Source organism: Prionailurus bengalensis, chromosome D1, assembly GCF_016509475.1.
Source record: "Prionailurus bengalensis isolate Pbe53 chromosome D1, Fcat_Pben_1.1_paternal_pri, whole genome shotgun sequence".
NCBI classification, from domain to species: domain Eukaryota; kingdom Metazoa; phylum Chordata; class Mammalia; order Carnivora; family Felidae; genus Prionailurus; species Prionailurus bengalensis.
Genome location: NC_057346.1, coordinates 15,035,683 through 15,057,540, shown reverse-complemented (window position 1 = coordinate 15,057,540; position 21,858 = coordinate 15,035,683). Strand labels below are relative to the sequence as shown.

The following is a 21,858-nucleotide window of genomic DNA, read 5'->3' as shown; positions in this document are numbered from 1 at the left end:
ACTTACGTATTTAACTGCATATACATATTACTACCAAAAAAATAAAAACACACAAATAATAATATTTAACTCTAATTAATGATATATATGTTCACGGATTTAAAGGTGACGTTACTGATGACTACAAATTGCGCCCTGATATGCATCGGAAAAAAAAAAGAGGACTGATGAATGGATAGAGGGATGGAAAGATATTGCTAAAACCTATTTAGCAGAATGTTAATTGTTGACTCTAGGTGGTGAGTGTTAATGTACAATACTCCCAGCTTCTCCTAGTGTTTAAAAATTTTTCATAATAAAATATTGGGGTAAAAATAAGTTCAATCATTTAATTCCTCTGCCTAAAAACTTTCCCTGCCGGTTACACTCAGTAATTACCAATGGCCTTTACTCAGACCTGGTTCTTACTTACTTGTCTGAAATTTCTGACATTGTTAGGCACTTCTCCCTTTGAAACCCTAAACTATTATAAGCTGTTTCCCTTCCTTTCTCCCTTCGCTTCCTCTTTATACTCCCAAACTGCAGGTGTACGTCAGGGTTCAGAGTTAAGCCCTACTCTATACTTTTTCCCATAAAAAACTCAATTCTAGTATCGTAACTATCACCTCTACACAGTCAACTCTTCGAGTCTAGTGTCCCACTTCCAGAGGCCAACTTAGTATTTTAACTTGTATGTCTCATATCATCAAATTACTTCTTTACCCTCAAAACGTAGAACTTGAATTCCATTTCCCAATTACTACCACGTAGCACATAACTACCAACCAGGGTCAATACAGGGAAGTTAGTTTTGACACCTACCCCAGTCTTAATCTCTAAAACAATCCAGCATCAATTCCTTCTGAATCCATTTCTTCTCTTTCATTCCACCATCACTACTACTCTTATAAGGATCCTTGGAAACTCAGTTTATTGTAAGGGCTTCTCCTGGTTGATGTCCCAACCTCTGTCTCTCTCCAAAATTCTTCCTGCATGTTTCTAAAACATCTCTAATTATGTATCTATCTGCATAACTTCTATGATTCCCCATATTTAAAAGATACTAATCTATGCTAAGCAGAAAAAATTAAATAAGACGTGTTACTTGCTGTGGTAGCAGAGGTCCAGATATGGACCCTTCCCAATGCACCAGGCCTCCTGGTGTCCATGCTCTTCACAGTCCCCTCCAATGCTAAATCTGAGCTGGCCCTGTGACTCATTTTAACCAAAAGAATGCCACAGAAGTAGCACTACACCAGTTCCAAGGCTATGGCTTAGGAAAGCCGAGAAATTTCCACTTTTGCACTCTTGGGAGCTCTGAGCCACCAAGTAGAAAATCTGCCCCTGTGTTGGAAAGACCACCTAGAGAGGAAAAAGCCCTGAGATAATATGGAGAGAGAGAATCAGAAAAGGCCTAGACCTCTTGGAGTCCCAGGTGAGCCCAGCCTTCCAGGTGTCCCTGCCAAGGTGTCAGAAATATTAATGACACCATCATGGATGTTCAAGACCCAGTCACCATCCGACCACAGCTACAGGAATGGCTCTAAAGGAGACTAGCAGAACCGTCCATCTGAGACTCAGTCAACCCAAAGAGTTGTGAGAGGAATAGAAATTACTATTGTTGTAAGATACTAAGTTTTACAATTGCTTTTTTACACAGCAATGGATAAATCAAAACACTTACCCTCAAGAAGCTAACTATATGATGGAGGAGGCATTCACGTTAACAAAAAGACCATCAGAGATATGGGTTAAGACAGAGGTACACACAGCATGCTAGTGAGTACAGAGGAGGGTCATCTAAATTAAATGTTCATAATGTGTGAAGGGGAGGAGTGGGAAAGCTTTCTAGAGCAAATAATACAGGCTGAGTTTTAAGTGAGTTCATGTTGTAGTATGTATAAACCAGCATGGCTGTTGGGGTGCCTGGGTGGCTCAGTCGGTTAAGCGTCAGACTTTGGTTTAGGTCATGGTCTCACGGTTTGTGAGTTTGAGCACCACACAGGGCTTGCTGATGTCAGCTCAGAGTCCGCTCCAGATCCTCTGTTTCCCTTTCTCTGCCCCTCCCCCGCTCGTGCTCTCTCTCAAAAATAAAAAAACATTAAAAAGAAGAAGAAGAAGAAGAAGAAGAAGAAGAAGAAGAAGAGGAGGAGGAGGAGGAGAAGAAGAATGTATGGAACTTGGTCAAAGTCTATGAGATAAGAATTTAGGATGAGTCTCAGTGTTTCAGCTTAGGTGTGGTTGGCGGGGCACAGTGCTGCCACGTATGGAGAAATGGTAGAAGCGAGAGTGAACTGAATTCACATCCAGGCAGAAACGTTCAACTCAGATACTGGGACAGGAGGAAGGGATGGATGTGTGTGCCAATAGCTGGGAAACTGAAGGAAGTTTCACTTGATGGCCTCTATTTCTTCAGTGAAATAAAAAGCGAAATCATCTGCTAAGACGAAGGAGAGAAATGGGGGAGAGAGAAAGTTCAGAATGGGAGGTAAAAGTTTGGGACAGCTCTCAGAGGAAGAGGGAGCCCTGAAGATCCAGGTGCTGTTAGAAGTCATACATTTTTCGGACCCAAAACACACCATCATATGACTGTCTCCAGCAGCTCTCAGCAGCCCAGGGGTAAGATGACAGGCCAGGTGGCGGACCTGACCCAGGACTGGAGGACTACAGAAAAATGCAGGGGAAGAGAACGGAGAGGAACACTAAGGGAGTAATTCAAGCAGTGGACCACACGTCTAGGCTGGCTATGGAAAGACATGCATCCAGGGAGCTGAAAGACTGGTGGCAAAGGAGCAAGGTCACCAAAAGAGAAAGGGGACCTGAAGTGGTCCAAGTGTAGACTTACTGGGAACAAGTCGACTGCTGGGAGGACTGAAGGCTGTGGTTAAATACAGGATGTTGTGACAGCCTGGCTCACTGCTGCACACCCAAGAAACACTCACCAGATTGATTACTAGGCAAGCTACCAGGGCTTCCATGTGTACCTGTTAAATAAACTACCATTTGGTGAGAGAATTCCAAAATGAATCTTCACGCACCCTATTAATTTCAATTTAGCACAGACTCTTGTGACATATCTAAAGAAATGCTTCCAACACTAAGTACCTTGATCTACTACTTACCTATCACTCTATCATGTGAGTTCATTAGGCAAGCTCAGAACACCTTTTAAAAAAGAAGAATCGGTCTTAATATTGCAGCTTTCCTGCTATTTGTCCCAAGATACTTCTACGAGTTGATTGATGAAGCCCTTTAAAGCACAAGCTCATCGTCTTTTATGGAGGAAGGGCTCTACCTGCTGCCATTCCCCATGAGTCACAGTTAAAGGCAGGAATCTTAAAAAGAAGTTCTGCCCTGGAACAACATGCACACTGAGCCCTCACCTTCCCCAAGCCAGCAATAATCTTGGATATAAGCAGAGAATTAGGAAGTGTCCCACGAAAGCAAGACAACGTCCGTGACAAAGCAACCAAGTATCCAGGAGAAAAAAATCAAATAAACTGATTATTCGGTACTCTCTCTCAAAATAAATAAACTTTAAAAAAATAAATAAATAAAATACATAGTGACTACCTCAAAAAGTACAAAGCACTTAGCAGATTTCTATTAAATTCACCTTCACATAACATCAGTGAAAAATTCTTTTTTTCATTTTTTAAAATATTTATTTATTTTTGAGAGAGAGAGAGAGAGAGAGAGAGAGAGAGAGAGAATATAAGCAGGAAAGGGACAGAGAGAGAGACACAGAATGTGAAGCAGACTCCAGACTCTGAGCTGTCAGCACAGAACCCAAGGCAGGGCTCGAACCCACAAACTGTGAGATCATGACCTGAGCCGAAGTCAGATGTTCAACCAACTGAGCCACCCAGGGGCCCCTAAAATTCTTTTTTGAAAAAATTATTTATTTTGAAAGAGAAAGAGAGAGAGAACAGGGGAGGGGTAGAGAAAGAGGGGAGAGAGAATCCCAATCAGGCTCCGCAGTGTCAGAGTGGAGCCAGACACGGGGCTTGAACTCATGAACCATGAGTTCATGACCTGAGCTGAAACCAAGAGTCAGATGCTGAACTGACTGAGCCACCCAGGCACCCCAATGTGAAATTCTCTTAATTTGCTATCCAGTGATTCAACAAATACTTGTCAAATAATTACCAGTTATATAGCAATGAACTGAGTACTGGAAAAGAATATAAGAATGAATTTTTTTAATTACCTATACACAGAGAGAATCTAGTATTTATCCTCAAGAGGCTTACAATGTAAGTGGGCAGCTGAGACATACACAGGTGGGAAAAAAATGTAGGGTACAATATAAAAATAAGCATTAAATGGTCAGAGAGCTGTATAGATGTTCTGAGGAGGGAGAAATCAGAAATTAGTTCAGGAAGAAGTGGATAAGGAAGATGTCACAAAGTAGGCAGAACTAAGTTGAAACTTGTAAGATAAAATGGCTAAGACACCTTACAAAAGAACCCCATTATTTCCCCCATTTTCAGAGCCAGAAATATGGGAGTTACACCAGCTCCTCCCTGTCACCTCCTAGTGCTCCTGACAAATGCGTTCCCTTCTCTCCTCCCCGCTGGTGCCAGAGTGACACAGGCTCTGACAGAGACATCTCCTAAGTGGCCCTGCAAGCTACTCCCACCTGCTTTCCACCTGCCAAAGTCATTTATCTAAAATGCAAAGCTCATCCTTTGATACCTCTCCTCCCTTAAAATCTTTCAATATCTCTATCAGGGAAAAACCCAAACTCCTGAACACAACATAGGAATCTTTTGTGACCAGCTTCCCACTACTTCACTGGCCTCATTCCGGCCCAGCTAACAGCTCAGTGTGGCTCTCTCATCTGTAGGCCTCCTGCCTGCATGGTCTTTGCCCTATTCTTTGCCCCATTAATTCCTCCTGGTGTCTACCCCCACCCTATAACTCTACCTTTGAACGTTTCAATCCAAAAGAAAAATCAAGAGAATAGTATAATAAACACGTGCCCTTCATCTAGCTTCATCAGTTGTTACCCTTACTTGCCACATTCGTTTTGTCTCTCTCGGAACCATCTGAAAGTTACAGACATCCTTACACCTAGCCCCTAAAACTCCAGCAAGTATCTCTTAAAAAACAAGAACAATCTTCAACATAAACATTCAACAGCATAACCCACAGTATCCCAAATATTTAATATCAACACACTATCTAATATGTAATCCATATTCAAATTTTCCCATTTATTCCAAAACGTCCTTTACAGTTTATTTGTTTAATCCAGGATCAAACCAAGGATCATCCATTGCATTTGGTGTTCACGTTCCCCTTTATCTTTCGGGATTTATTTCTGGGATCACTTTCTCCGGGAAGCCCTCTTTGACTCCTCCTACCCAGTCCGGACCTCATACCACCACTATATGGTATCATTATACTATCATTTCCCTTATTAAACAATAAGCTCCTTGAGGACTTTTTTTTTTTTAACGTTTTTTAATTTTTGAGAGAGAGAGCGCAAGCAGGGGAGGAGCAGAGAGAGAAGGAGACACAGAATCCGAAGCAGGCTCCAGGCTCTGAGCTGTTAGCACAAAGCTCGATGCAGGGCTTGAACTCACTGACCGTGAGATCATGACCTGAGCGGAAGTTGACGGCTTAACGGACTGAGCCACCCAGGTGCCCCCCTTGAGGACTTTTTATTCTCTAGGCCCATATTGTCTGGCTCACAGAAGACACTCCATAAACACTGACTGACTGAACGAAAGAGCTACAAACAGGAAATATGACTGTTATGGACTGAAATGTGTCCCAAAATTCCTGTGTTGAAACTCTAACCAGCAGTGTGACTGTATTTGGAGAGAAGGCCTTTAAGGAAGTAATTGAAGTTAAATGAGGGCATAAGGACGGGGATCTAATCCGGGAGGACTGGTGTCCTTATACGAAGAGGAAAGAGAGCAGGAGTGTGCACACCCAGAGGAGAAAGGCCACGGGAGGACAGAGCAAGAAGGCAGCGGTGTCTGCAAGCCAAGACGGCAGCTTCACCAGAAACCAGCCCTGCTGGCATCTTAACCTTGGACTTCCAGCCTCTGGAACTGTGAGATGATACACTTCTGCGTTGCTGTTGTTGTTGCTCTTGTTTTTATTGCTCATCCTGATTCTAATTATTATCCTTTCTTTTTCTTTTCCTTTTATTTTTACATTTCTGTTAAGTCACCCAGTCTGTGGTACTCTGTTACGGCAGCCTGAGCAGACTAGCACAATGAGCAAAAGCTCTGTGCCCACAGTTACTACGGATGACGGAATGCGAAACAAAACCTCTATCACTGCCTGAACAAAGATACACACAGAAGACTTCTTCCTCCTGCTTCTGGAAAAGTGAACCCCACACGCCACAAAACAAATGACAGAAAGCACCATTCTAACATTCACAACACACATAAAAACACCCAATTGGATCTTCAAGAGCACAAGCAGCAAACTGTTATTATCAACCACTCCGGGGCTATCCAACCAGAAGGTAAAGAAAGCGGTCAGAGATATGTTAAGAGCGTAGAGTACACAGCAAAAGGAAATCTTTCACAGAGCCTAGAATATAATTACAGACTCCCCTTCCTAGCTTTTGCTAAGATGTCTGCTGCTGAGTTGCTCGCATCACATGTGTTTCACCTCCTCCCCCTTGCAGACCGTGAAGACGATGACAGAGGCCATGCTGTCAGCAGGTAGTGGCAGCGGTTTGGATCACTAACAACACCAGGTATGGCGTTATGGTCCCAGCACACTCTTCATAACTGCTGGCACATGGATCAGCAAGGACAACCGACCCAACTTGTAACCATCCATCATTTGAGTGTCAACAAAACAGACTGATCCTTAGGCTCTTTCCCAAATGTGCTTTTTCATGTTGACCTTTCACGGTTACCATCTTTCATGCTTGGAAAAATGATTCAACCGATGAGCTTGCTACTTTTCACTCACAGCAAGCCAAGATTTTAGTGACAAATAAAAGCGCATTTTACAATTTAAATAAAATCATCAGTGTTCGCAGTTATTTTTATTTCGACATTAAGAAAGTTGGAAAACTGAAAATCCGACCAAATTCTACACCTACTTTGTTCTTACTACAATGCCCAGAAGAGAACATAGATCCACTAAATAATTCTCTCCAAACAGCATACTTACGATGTTACTGTTTGAAATCTGTTTTAGTGAATAACATAATCAGAGTACTTCCATACCCTGAACTTCTGAAGAACCAGGTTCAAAACAAGCGAAGTGGTTGTTAGATGCATTTCAAAATCTTAATCATACTTAGGACCCAACAAGCAGCTGCTATTATTTTAAGGTATTATCGAATCTGAAATTTTTTTTTATTGAATCTACAACAAGGTGCTGAAAACGCTGAAGTCATTACAGGATTTTATTTGTGCACTTGTTTTTCAAATAAGAACTAGACCAAAAGAAAAGGAAGTAGGAACATAAACACAACTGGCTACTTATGCACAAATATATACATACGTGCAGGGTTCTACTCTAAACAGCATCATTTACCTTCTGCCCTTCTCACAAAGCTTCTCAATTTCAGCTTTCAGATCCTGCTCCTTCTGCAAAAACTCCTTCTTTTCTTTCTCTATCTTCTTTTTTGTTTCTTCTCGCTTTATTGTTACATCCTGGATAGCCTTCAATATCTCCTGAGTCCCCCATAATTACAGCCACACACAAATAAAGAAGGAAACAAATTAGTTCTTTTGGTCTGAAGGTTATTTTTAACTAACACAAATTAACACATTAACTTTAGTAAATTCAACTTGAACTGAAGGAATCTGGTTCATGAGTGGCTCAGAAAGCCAGTATTTAGATGTAAGAGAGAAAGTTACAATAAAGTAGATTTCAACTCAGGAGGACAAAGAATTTCTAACAATCCCTACTGTTCAAAAATGGAATTTACTGCCTTCTGAGGGAATAACCTCTCCATTACTCGTGTTTGGGTAAAGGCTGAATGAACACCTGAAAAGAATGCCTGTACAGGGTGGGGATTTCCTATTTCCAACAAATATGGTTTTGTTTTGTTTTGTTAAGGTTCTACTTAATTATGTGTGTTTATATATATATGTATGCATATATATATATATATATATGTGTGTGTGTGAGGGTTTATATATGTATGTATGTATGTACATATATGTATACATTTGTAGTAAGAAGTCAAATAATAAAAAAGTGATAGGTCACTCCCTGTCCACCCCAATTCCACCCATAACCAACATGATGTTGGAGCAGACTTTCACATCTCTCTCTATTCTTACACAAACACATGTATACTTAAATATGTATTTCTTTGCTTTTGTGTTTTTTCCAAATGAGAGGATTTTATACATGTTATTTGCCATCCTTTTTTCCACTTGATGTAAACACATCTTTTTTGTAAACACATAACTTTTTGATGTAAACACACTGTCAATATAGATTTAACTTAAAAATAGCTGTATAAGACATAATATGTATATATCCAATTTATCCAACCATCTACGTTAAGAGTCCATTAAGTTGATTCCAGTTTTTTTGGTAACTACACACCATACTGCAATAAATACTCTATGTCTATGTTTTCATATAAAAACGTTTATTTCTGTAGAACAGACTTAATAATACGATCGCTAGGTCACAGAACATTTAAGTTTTAACTGATAATTTTTTTTAATTAAAAAAATTTTTTTTAATGTTTATTTTTAAGAGAGAGAAACAGAGTGTGAGCACGGAAAGGCAGAGAGAGAGGGAGACACAGAATCCAAGCAGGCTCCAGGATCTGACCTGTCAGCACAGAGCCCGACACGGGGCTCGAACCCACAAGCTATTGAGATCATGACCTGAGCTAAGTCAGGTGCCGAACCGACTGAGCCATCTAGGTGCCCCTAACTGATAATTCTTAACAACTTTTCCAAAAAGGTTGTAACAATGCATACACCTACAAATGTCTGAAAAGAGTTCATTTTTCCTCACCGTGACAATTTATTTCATTTTTGCCAATCTCTTGAGGGGAGAGAGAGGAATGGTATCTAATAATTTTAGGGAGCATTTTCCTAACTCCCATCCTTTACTGTTTTTAATGTCTGCTTCCTCCAACTCAAAGAAGCATTCAATGCAGAGACTACGTTTTCTTTACCATTAAATCTGCAGAGCTCAGATCAGGAACTGAGAAAATGCTGAGTGAATGAATGAATGAATACCAGTGAGGTTGGGCTTCTTTTCATGTTTATTATCCACTTGCTTTTTCTCTTCTGTGAATTGCCATTTATAATTGCTGTAGGCAAAATAATAGCCCCCCCCCCCCAAATATGTCCACATGGTCATCTAATCAAATCTAACCTAATCCCTGGGACCTGCAAATATGCTACCTTCCATGGGAACAGACACTGTGCAGGTGTGACTAAGGTAAAGACCTGGATATGGGAAGATAATCCTGGGTCATCTGGATACAGCCAACCTAATCATGCAGGTCTTTAAAAGTGGATCAGGTGTGATCAGATGAATATGTGATTAGGGAAGAATGGTCAGAGATGGAAATCTGCTGACTTGGAGGAGGGAGAATGGCGCCACAAGTCAAGGAACGCAAGCAGCCTCTAGAAGCTAGAAATGCAGAGAGAGGTACTCTCCCCAAGTCCCCAGAAAGGGATACAACCCTGCCAATACTTGGATTTTAGCCCAGTGACACCCAGGTTGGACTTCTGGCCTATAGTACTGTGAGGTAATAAATGTGTGTCATGTTCAGCTGCCAAATTCACGGTAATTTGTCACAGGAGCAATAGGAAGCTATAGAATAACCTTTCCTGATTTTTCTCTAGAGTATCTGACTTTTACCATGAATGTGTAAGAGTCTCAGAACACAGATATGGATATTAAACTGTTCATCAGGTGTGCCACAAACATTTTCCCAGTCTGACATTGATCTTCTGACTGGTTTTTGTATCATGTGCCCTATCAAAAGTTTTAAATTACATATAATACAGTTGGTTCATTTTCTTATGGCTTCTGGGTTTTCTGCCTGGCTTAAAATGACCTCTTGCAACTTGAGGTTTCATAAATATGCTCCTAAACTTTCTTCTAATTTATATTTTTTCCAGTTTTCACACATAGAGTGTTAATCTACCTAGAATTGTATGTTTTAATGTAACATAAGAGTCTAATCACGTGGTTTTCCAGGTAGACAGTCAACTGTGTCATCAAAATATGCTAAGTAAATAACTTTTCTCTGAACTAAAATACTAGTGGGAGCTTGAACAAGATGCCTTCAAAAATTCTTTTGATCCCTAAAATTCTAAGACAACCGTTAAAAGATAAATACTGCCCTTCTATTTCTATTAATTCAGAAACAAAATTAAAGTTTGATTAGGAAGTGTAGCTTTACTTACTGACAATTTTAATAAACAGAATACCTGGTGATTCTTCATTTCTTCTTCCCTCCTTTGCTGAAGTTGTTTTAACTGCACTTGGAGCTGATTCTCCACTTGCCTCTGCTTGTCCAGGACCTCCTGGTAACGTTCCTTCAACAGGGTTCTCTCCGTCATCATTTTGTCCTATTTGTAACAAGAGAAGGAAAGTGTAATTCCCTGATCTAACTGCAAAAAAACATTCACCAGATGCCCGTTCAAGGCATTGTGCAGAGCCCTAGGATGTGCAATCCAATATTCTAACTGCTGGCTGGCCATGTGTGGCTTTATAAATTAAAATCATTTAAGATTAGAGAATTTAAAAATGCGGCCCCTCAGTAACCTAGCCACCCACATTCCAAGTACTGGGTAGCCACAAATAACAAAAGGCTACCATACCAGATGGCACAAGATACAAGACATTTCCATCATTACGGGACATTCTATCGCACAACACTTCGCTAAGGCAGGGTCTGGCAACGTATGGCCTGTGGGCCAAATCCAGCCACTGTCTGCTTTTATCAATAAGTTTTACAGGAACTACCCACATGGCTTACAAGTTGCTTTTATACTACAATGAATGGAATGGTTAAAACAAAACCCATAGAGCCCCCAAAACTAAGACATTTACCATCAGACATTTTACAGAAAAGTTTGGCAATCGCTGCTCTAGGGAATAAGAGGAAGGAGGCATTTTATCAGAGCAAGAAGAAATGAATGGGCAAAGACCAAAAAACAGATCACCTACTCAAGAATGCATCCAGAAAATAGGATTCCTTCCTGGTCACTAGTGCTAAAAATGGACAGATCCACTAAAGGGGTCTGAGGAACACGGTATTCAGATTGGGCCAATCAATAAACTCTCACGTAATGGAGTAGAAGTTAAGGCTTCTGAGAACTGCAGTGTTCTGCCTCCCCACACCCATAAATCAAGAAAAGTGATGGTGACCTTTCAAAGGGACACTAAAACTTAAAGACAGTCAATTTAAAACAGATTTGGTGTAAGGCAGCCCATGTAAAATTTAAACTAAGAGCATTCAACTGAACTTGTTCATTAAAAGATAACTATTTTTGGGCACTGGGTAGCTCAATCAGTTAAGCATCTGACTTCAGCTCAGGGCATGATCTTGTGGAGGTTCATGGGTTGAGCCCTGCATCAGGCTCTCTGCCGTCAGCACAGAGCCTGCTACAGATCCTCTGCCCGCCCCCACCCCACCCCTTCCCCACTTGTGCACACACTCTCTCTCTCTCCTTCTGTCTCTCAAAAATAAACCTTACGGGGTGCCTGGGTGGCTCAGTCAGTTAAGCATCCACTTCAGCTCAGGTCATGATCTCACGGCTCGTGAGTTTGAGCCCCACGTCGGGCTCTTTGCTGACAGCTCAGAGCCTGGACCCTGCTTCGGATTCTGTGTCTCCCTCTCTCTCTGCCCTTCCCCCATTCACACTCTGTCTCTCTGTGTCTCTTAAAAACGAATAAATGTTTAAAAAAATTTTTTTAAATAAAATAAATGGTAAAAAAATTAAAAAGAAAAAGATAATTATTTTCAAAGAAAAGACAGGTTTTAGAAGTGAATGAAGGAGGGGCGTCTGGGTGGCTCAGTTGGTTAAGCGCCTGACTTCGGCTCAGGTCATGATCTCATGGTTTGTGAGTTCGAGCCCCACACCAGGCTCTGTGCTGACAGCTCAGGGCCTGGAGCCTGCTTCAGATTCTGTGTGTGTGTGTGTGTGTGTGTGTGTGTGTGTGTGTCTCTCTCTCTGCCCCTCCCCCACTTGCACTCTGTCTCTCCCCCCCAAAAAAATAAAACATTTTTAAAAATTTAAAAAAAAGAAGGGAATGAAGGAAAACGTATCACATTGTGATAATAAAAAATAAGCCCTCAAGATGGAACTTTAGCTTTGTGATGAGCTAGTCCTTAGTCCAGGTGCTGAAACATGACTAAGGCTCCTCAGATGACGCCTCACTGTCACACAGTTACAGGGATTCTGAACCGGAGGTCTATGGCTGGGCCTCAGGGATCTCTGAACTCCCTGAAATTGGGGTGGGGGAGGGAGATACATTTTTCTGAGATGAGAATTAATGTCTTCAAAACATTTTGGGGGCACCTGGGTGGCTCCGTTCGTTAAGCATCTGACTTTGGCTCAGGTCATAATGTTTGTGAGTTCAAGCTCCATACTGGGTGAGCCCAAGCCCCATCTCAGGTGAGCCCCGATCCTCTCTTTCTCTCTCTGCCCCTAGTGGGACTCTCTCTGCCCCTCACTCACCTGCACCCTCTCTCTCAAAACCAAATAAACAAAAAAAAACAACTACATTCTGGAAGAGGATTTTAACCCAAGAAAAGTTAAAGAAAGATTAAGGACCAGTATGCAACTGGTAGATAAGAGGAATCTTTTCTTTTTTAACCACAGCTCTTTCCCTTTATTTCTTTGTGGTACCTTCTCTGTCCACAATGCATATTTAGAACAACTCAGGATGGCAAAAAAAAACCCCACCAGTTTCATGGCAAGAAGGCTGAAGGTACATACTATTTATGCACCCAGAGAACTGAAAGGTACATAGTAAAATACTCGATCCAAATCATCTTTGTAAGAGGCCAAAGTTACTTTGCTTCATGGGTGGCTAATTAGTTCCAAGGATCAGAAGTTACAATTCCAAGTGCAGGCAGTGGGACATTACCATAAATGCACAAAAAGGGAAACAAAACAGGAGCCAAGTTTCTTGTATTGCCACCAAGGTTAACACCTGCCTACCTCCACTGCTTTTTAAAAATAGTTTTATATTAATTTCAATATGCATTAAAAATGTAACTAACACAACATCACTATTACTTAAGACGCAACCAGGTAAAAAGAGAGATCACATTTAAAGTCCATTCTGAGAACATCATTAAGGAAAGCAGAATAATGGGGCGCCTGGGTGGCTCAGTCGGTTGAGCATACGACTTGCACTCAGGTCACGATCTCACAGTTGGCAAGTTCGAGTCCTGCCATCGGGCTGTCTGCTGTCAGCACAGAGCCCATTTCGGATCCTGTCTCCCTCTCTCTCTGCCCCTCCCCTGCTCGTACTCTCTTCCTCTCTCTTTTTCAAAAATAATATGAAAGAACTTTTTTTTTTCAATAAAAAGATAAACAGGATAAAAACACAGGTAGCCATGACAAATATCACAATGGTTTACACCAGTGACTGAGGCTGGGAAACGTGAGGGGGTGGAGGGAGGTCCTCGACAGCACCTGCACTGGCCGCTCCATAGACAACACAGAATGAACAGATGCACCTCCGCTTCTACCCCTCTCCAGCTCCCCACACTTTGATCTCCTGATTTGTTTAATGTTTACCAACAGAAGAGTCTCCTGCTGTGACCTCTCTCTTTCCAGGAAGACACTATCTGTATGAGGCCATTTGCAGGCATATTTTTCCATGGTTGTTGTTGTTACCATGTAGATGGTTTGCATTTGCCTTAATTCATTCAATATTATATCAGAAGTATTTTCCGCGTTGCATATAGTTCATTTTCAAGGGTTGGTTGTTTCCATTAAAAACAAAAACAAAAAAAAATGAATACCATTGGCTACACAGCTCTTGCCTTCTACTGAACTTTTAGTTATTTGGGGAGAATAAATTCAAGTAAGTGGGATAAATGGGTCAAAGCATATAAATTTTTCATCATTCCTTAACTGTGAACAACCACTAAGCTTGAGGCTTTTTGGCCCAGAGAAAATAATGGTCGCCTTTTTTCTTTTCTTTCCTTTTAACGTATTTATTTAAATTCAAGTTAGTTAACATACAGTGCAGTACTGGCTTCAGGAGTAGAACCCAGTGATTCATCACTTACATAAAATACCCAGCGTTCATCCCAACAAGCGCCCTCCTTAAGGCCTGGCTCCACTGCCTTTTTAAAAGCACATGGGCCACACCACCACCCGAAAGAACACAGCCATGCAAAATGTAACTCCAGGCCTCTTATGGCCCAATGGCTTCATGGTTTCTGCTCCTGCTTCAGACTGATGCTAAAGCTTCTGTATAACTTAGCTGGTCCCTTGGATTGCTATAGACATCGGAACTGTTGTATAGTGGGGACAAAATAAATACTCTGGATGAAAGTGCTTAGAATAAGTGCTCAAGAAACGGCGAACTCTACCCGCTTTCCCTGGAGCCTCTCTTCTAGCTCAGTTTTCCCCCAGGACGCCTCCATCAGCTTGCTCATCTGTAGGGTCTCCTTACCCGCCTCTTATGAATAATGCCTAAGTTGCTACTCTCTATCTAAAAACTCTTCTCGCTTCATCTGGTTAATGTGCTCCCATAACTTCCTTCCTTCCATCTGCCCTTCAGTTTCTTCAGCTTGACTAAATATCCACTTTCTTATCTAGTTGGTTGCTGCAAGCACTTTTCCTCTTTCTTCCCCACTCAGCTAACACATATTACCCTAAGACCTCTTCCCATGCTAGGGCGCCTTTCCCAGCCTCACCCTTCCTCTTGAAAAATGCATATTTTGATATCCGTACACTTGTATGGAAGGGAAGTTTTTGCCACAAAATGCCAGGGATAGTTCAAAGAGACCATTTTCACAACGATTCACGGGCAGCTCTTGAGGTTTTAAAAAACCAATTACCAGGAATAAAAAGGGAAGATATGACTCAATAATACACCAGAAAAAGAACTGACAGATGTTTTATGGAAAGCTCAAAAGGTGAGGAGACTGCCACAGGTAAGCTTAAGAAATAGCGTCTGGCACGAAAGAGAACGAGAATCCCACCGTGCTGTGAATTACTTCTTCTGTATTTGGATTATTGCACTTAGCTCTTAGGATCACATTTTCAAAGCATTGATAAGATGGAACATGTCCCTGTGGAAAAGTAAGCAGGGTGACGGAAGGGCTGGAAAATGTATCCCACGAAGCAAAGAAGAACGTTAAAAATGTCTGGAGATGGTTTTTTTCTGGAAAGATTCAGACTTGAGGGGGGAGGGGAAGAGGCATAAAAAACACTTCAAGTATACATAGAGCAAACGAGCAAAGGGGAGTTTGGATTTACTCTACAGAGCTCAAGAGAACACTCTAACAAGCAGTGTTAGAGGGTCCGTCCTCACCTCAGAACAGACCCTGACAATCAGAGGAGCGCCGGGGCTGGCTCGGTCACTTAAGCGTCTGACCCTCCATTTCAGCTCAGGTCATGATTTCATGGTTTGTGAGATCAAGCCCCGCATCAGGCTCTGTGCTGACAGCGCAGAGACAGCTTGAGATCCCCTCTCTCCCTCTTTCTCTGCCCCTCCCCTGCTCGCTTGCTCGCTCTCTCAAAATAAATAAATAACAACAACAAAACAGAGCTATTTCTCAAATATGATAATACAATCAGCTGCTTTATGAGTAATGTTTCCCATCTCTGAAAATGATCAAATAGAAGTTAGCTAACCATCCATCAGGGATTTTAAAAGGAGATTCCTGCACCATTTCTAACTGAGATGATAGGACTCAAGATAGTCTGAGTTAATGGTCTCATATATTTACAGTGACCGTTTTAAGTACTTACCAGATTCTTTTCAATATCTTGATCTGTGTTTACCTCTGAATCGGCCGTCTTAAAGTCAGTCTATAAAGAAAGAAAGAATCACATTCAGAAATACTCAGAGACATTTTAAAAGGCAGAATTACTCTTTAGTAATTTTACCTAGAAATCTGCCACAAGTAACTAAGAAGCTAATCTTTTTTGCTTTCCCCTTATCGGCTTCCTAACGAGAAAACCGCAGGTCTGGCAAGGAGACATTGGCCTCTATACTGCATTGAACATCCATCCCACAGAATAGCCTGAACAAAACCCAAGAACTGACAGACAGCCTCGAGTGTGACATAAGAATTTTGCCCCCTAAACTTATTGTGCCCATCCTTCCTCCTACAACAAAGACACCAATCACTAGGAGGCAGGATGCAATGTTCTTAAGACGGAGGTCAGAGAATTCACGAGGATTCCTCCTGTAAGGACAAAGATGGGAAATGTGAACGCTAATGACCTACTGTGATCAATTAATCAGCGGAAGAGATTATATGTAGGTCACAAAGTTCCTAGTTGCCATGATTAGACACTGGCTCCTGGCTTTATTATTTATTGAACACCGGAAGGATGTCCTCACACGGCACCGTGTGAAAATCGTACGACAGCTGCCGATAAAAAAACGAGACGGAATAGTTCTCCGCCACCTATGAAGAAATGTCTCCTACCCTCGATAAGTATGTAAACAAATAAAGAGCCCAAATTCCATTTTAGTAATAGAAACTTGATACTTGACCTGTACAGCAATGTTTTGAGAAAGCTTCAGGGAAGCGCTATCCTGATCATCATCCTGATCCACTCTGACTCCTTCAACCCCATTTGCTGGAGGCACTACAGGTCGGAAATCCAAGCCTGTGTCCCTGCTACCTTCCTTTAGGATGGAGGCTTGTGGGGATCTGTCTTCAGAACAACTCCCGGAGGCAAGCTGCTTTGTATGGCACCCTGCCTTAAGAGACCGAGTGACAGGATGGAGGCTCTCCCGGAGGCACGTGTCCCCCTCCTCTCCTGCTGTGTTGGCCACGTCCTTCAAATCAGACTGAGACCCACCGCCAGAAAGACAAAGGGCTGTGGCTAGCAAGTTTTCTCCTAAAACCGCCCGGTGCGCTGCTGAAGTGTCACCTGCTGATGAACCAGGATTCTGCTCTGGGTGTTCCAAATGGACATTTCTGTTATTCTCCTTGGTTATCGTTTGGCTACTTACACTCGACAGAGGTGAGTTCTTGTGCTTCTGTGCAGGGTCTTTGGGGCTATCAAAGACATAAGACAAAAAGTTTCTCTCTTCACCCAACCTTAAGGAGGATTAAATACATAATACCTTTAACATAACGACGAGAAGAACAAAGCTAGGCTACACAAGCCCCCCAAAATCATCAGAAAGAAATGGAACTTAGTCCTTGTCCAGCAATTTTCATCCTGGTTAGATAGGTGCTTAAGAACCTGGGCTGTGGAGACAGACCTTTACCGTCCAGTGATGGTCAATAAACACACATAAATGACTCTGAAGATCCAAAAATTTCTGAGATCCCATTTGAATAACTTCGGGGAACGTCGATAAAACAGCCTAATGCTTGTCATTATTTCATTCAGTTACATGTACAAACTTAGTTACACGTGATGTTCTAATAAATAAAATACTAACTTAAAAATATTCCACTCGCACATGTCCCAAAAACAATTTTCAAATTCCTTATATAGATCTTTGACCAGAACCACTTCTGAGGTTCTTCGAGAATTTTCCAGAACATAGCGTCTTCACTTCAAGTTGTCTGGGGCAAAGACAATTTTGAATCCCGTACTGAAGCTGTCAGTAGAAATTTTACCCCAGACGAGTACACACACATACAACACTGGGATAGTTGTTTTGTTGTTTGTCGTGGCCATTTAATGCATTGCTTTTTGAAGAGATCTTTAAAACGGATTTATGATGACATCTCACATTCAGAACAGTAAGTCTCTCACCAAGGAATGATGACATCTATGCTAAATTTCCTTGCCCCTTCTTTTTTAAAAAACTGATTCTGTCAACTGACGCCTGTAAGTACCCCAAGCCAGCATCGACTGAGGCTTTAGGTCACAGTGCCTTCCTTTCTCAATAGGTACAGGCTGTTCAAAATAAAACGGAGAGACCTTGGGATATGAAAACCTTTATAAACACTTCTAGCTGATTCCTTCCTGAGAGTTACCTGAGGGAGTGGAGGAGGGGGGAAGACACTTAGTTATTAATTTGGGCATATAGTCCAGTATATCTTGGGTGTAAATCCTGACTCTGCTATTTACTGGTTGTTTGACTCTGGGCAAGTTACTTCAATTCATTTGTAAACCAGAAATCTTACCCTCCTAATAGGATTATTGTGAGAATGGCAGGCAATCATGCGTGTGAAAGTATTGAGTACAGAGCCTGGCACAGTAAATATTCAATAAACCTCAGCTGCTAGTATTACTCCTAGTAGTATGTGGCTGATTCTACTTATAAAATGAAGGTCCAAGTTTATGGTTAGGCTTACTTAGCAGTTGCCCCCACTACCCCTTCGCTAACAAATCTCTCTTCACGTAAACCAGTATTTATTAAGTACTATGGAGTCAGACGGGCCTGGGTTCGAATCCTGACTCCTTGTTGGCGACCCTGGGCAAGTTACCTCTCTGTGTCTCAGTTTCCTCACCTGTAAGTGGGAATAATAATATCAGCACCTCCTGTTGGGAGGATTAACTGTGTTAATACATATAAAACTGTTAGTACAGTATTATCCATTGTATTAGGTCCTAGGTATGCTTAAAAAATTAGAGTTGAGGTGAAATATACAATTTAGTACAACACTGTGCGTAACTATGCATTAAGCGCTCTAAGATGCTAGGCTGCAATCATAGCTCCAGCCCTCAAGAGTTTAGATGGAAGGCAGAATATCTACGCACAGCAGTAGGCCACACTGACAAAGCAATCTATTTATCTGTAGATGATATACGTATATGTCTATTTGTGCGTGTATGGATATATACGTGCCTTATGTATGTATATGTGTACATATCTACATCTCTATGTAAGACAGAAGACATATACAAATATACCGGTATGATACATGATAACATATACAACTATAACAAAACATATAGGTATAAGAGGTAGATATACACGTAGGTATAATATATATCACACACATGTAATTAAATGAACATAAAGTCCACGTAAAGTAGGGTGGTGAAAAATTTGCATTTTCGGAAAAGTCTGATCCCCTGTATTCTAACCTATCTGCTCAACAAATATTCAGCATGCCTGCCAAGGGCCACCAGGTGCTGTGTTAGGTACCCTAAATACACATATGGATGTGCTTAATCTAGTGCAGGGCCACTGGAGCCAAAAAGAGGAAAGCCCAGCTCTGCTTCTCTAAGAAGCCATCTCAGAAGCCCTTCTCCCAAATGAAACCTTCCCAGTCAGGTATGCACACATTACCTTAGACCGTCTGGGAGACCTTCGTCTGATTTGGAAGCACATAAACTAGAAGAGGATTCTGGAGGATTGGGGGCATTGGACACCACACCAGCTACCTCAGACGCCGCCGCCATCATGCTCTGTACCTTCAGAAACAAATTACAGGCTACAAGTTTCCAAACTGTTAAAACAAGTGTATCTCCACCCCCCCCGCCCCCACCCTCTGCAGAACATCCATACAACAGAGTCCCAGGAAAAGAAACACAAAGAAAAAGTTGGGTCCCAGAAGAAAATAAGGCTTCAGAGTTTCCTGTAGCAGGGTTTTAAAAGATCCTTTTGGGGGCGCCTGGGTGGCTCAGTCGGTTAAGCGTCCGACTTTGGCTCAGGTCACGATGTCGCGGTATGTGGGTTCGAGCCCCGCGTTGGGCTCTGTGCTGACTGCTCAGAGCCTGGAGCCTGTTTCAGATTCTGTGTCTCCCTCTCTCTCTGACCCTCCCCCGTTCATGCTCTGTCTCTCTCTGTCTCAAACATAAATAAACGTTAAAAAAAAAATTAAAAAAAAAAAAAAAGGATCCTTTTGGCCACAATAGGCCCCCGTGGACATCGATCCTCGGCAATCACCACATTTATATAAATAGGAGTCTGTACAAAGTTTTTTCACTTTTGGCAGAAATACGGTGATTTAAAAACAGCCTAGTCTGTGAGAATTTTCCAAATGGTCCACATGCCTACCTTAACGTAGTATTATTTACAAAGAACGTACTTGGGGGCCTAACAATCAATAACATCTTACACTTTTTAAGTCATTAAAAGTATTCTTCATTAATTTAAGCGAAGTTTTTTGAAGGTGTTGAGTGTGCGAGGAAAAACAGCAATACTGTATCGGGCAATCCGAGCGGCTTTTACTGTCAGTGTGCTCCCCACAGATGGGAAATGTTTCAGAACCACTCACTGAGAAAAATACAGACTCTTGAAAGTTACTACAAGGGTACAAAAAAGTACAAGAATCTTGGTTAGTCTACCCAGGAAAAGAGAAGCTGGAAAACAGGGTAATCCAAGTCAGAGAACCAGGACTGATGCCCTTTTTGGATCAAAAGGTCATCCTTTGTGAGGCAGGACAAACTCGTGGCCCTCTATAGTGAAAACAAAGGTGGCGGGGGCGGGGTAGGAGAATGTAAGGGGGGCGGCTAGGGGGTGTAACATAGGGTTAGTTTAAATTCCTGTTTTTAATAGCATCACAGGTATTTCCCCCCCCCTCCCCCCCCGCCGGCACTTTCAAGCGCGCGCAGGGCAAGTATGGAGACTGGGCTTTATCAACACTTGAGTCACAGGCCAGGAACCCTGTGTGCCTCAGTTTCCCCCATTATACAAAGCTCCTAGGCGAGAACGGGCCCAAATCGCCATTACTGCACCCTCGGGTGCAAACAGCCTGCCCCAACAGAGCCCGGGGTCGCGGGTCCTCGGTGCCCGGTAAACGAGAGCGCAGGGCACGGGTCCTCCGGGCAACTCCGCGGCCGGAGCCCAAGGGGGAGCGGGGCAGGTACCGCGCGCTGCAGGCTGCAGCGCGGGGTGGGAAGTCGAACGTGTCAAGGGAATCCTGCGGCGGTCGCCAGTGAGGCGGCGACGCCGGGAGCCACGGGGGCTCGGGGGAGGACGGGGCACGGCCGCGAAGGGGACAATGGGGGAAGCGGCGCCGGGCGACCACGGCCGCTTCAACCGGAGACCGCTAAGCCCGCCGCTTCCTGGAGCCGGAGACCCCCGCACCTCTGGCTCGGGCCCCCCACCGCGAGCCCAGCGCCGGCCCCCTCCTAAGGCCGGGACCCCGGGCCCCGTCCGCTCGGTCCCCTCCACGCCCCCCGCCTCGACCCCCCGCCCCTGCCCGGGCCCCCGGCGTCGCAGCCCCCCTCCCCGCCTGCCCGTCCCGCACACACCTCCCGCGCCGCGCCCCCGGGAGGCAAGGGGGGAGGGACGGGACGCACCTGAGCGGGCGGAGCGGGGGGAGGGGGCGGCCGAGCCTCGGGGGGAGGGGTCGAGCGCCGGCCCGCGCGCGGCACCTCCCACTTCCGGCGGCGCGAGCGGAGCGGGCGAGGCCCGGCCCGGAGAGGAGCGGCTGCGGCGGCACCGCGCCGCCCCCGACGGCGCCCCCTAGCGGCCAGCGCTGGCGCCGTGCGAGCGCCGCGGACTCCGCGGAAGCCCCCTAAGATACAAGTGGACTCTCCCGGGGCGCGGGGAGGAAGAGTGAGGCGACCGCGAGAAGGAAGGAGACCCAGCGGAGGGAAGAGCCCCTCTGGAAAGGTCCCAGAGAGAGTCGGGGCCATGGCGATCAGAGAGAGAAGAGGAAGGAGGTGTTTGTAAAGGTCAAAACCGAGATTCCCTTTCCAGAGGACGCCATGAAGGGCAAGACGGTCCCCCCGGGCAGTGCCCCTGTGGAGGACGCCCCGACAGCTCGGGGCGGTGGGGCCAGGCGAGCTGAGCCCACCGCGCCCACACGCTCCTCTCCTGGCGGAGGATGCCCGG

The 21,858-nt window shown here is 43.6% G+C and overlaps 1 protein-coding gene across 2 annotated transcripts in view; it reads right to left on the bottom strand.

Moving 5' to 3' along the window:
* RNF214 (ring finger protein 214) overlaps positions 1–21,659 on the bottom strand; it is a 49,706-nt gene extending 28,047 nt beyond the window's left edge. Inside the window, exons 1-6 of one of the 2 annotated variants that reach the window (XM_043579427.1) lie at positions 21,321–21,659; positions 19,363–19,487; positions 16,654–17,164; positions 15,900–15,959; positions 10,383–10,523; positions 7,501–7,640 (exon numbers count right to left, since the gene is read on the bottom strand). In XM_043579427.1, the coding sequence (XP_043435362.1) occupies positions 7,501–7,640; positions 10,383–10,523; positions 15,900–15,959; positions 16,654–17,164; positions 19,363–19,487; positions 21,321–21,659 (1,316 nt within the window). The remainder of the gene's footprint in view (positions 1–7,500; positions 7,641–10,382; positions 10,524–15,899; positions 15,960–16,653; positions 17,165–19,362; positions 19,488–21,320) is intronic. The other variant, XM_043579428.1, reaches the window with a different exon arrangement.
* Positions 21,660–21,858: the final 199 nt, after the last annotated feature.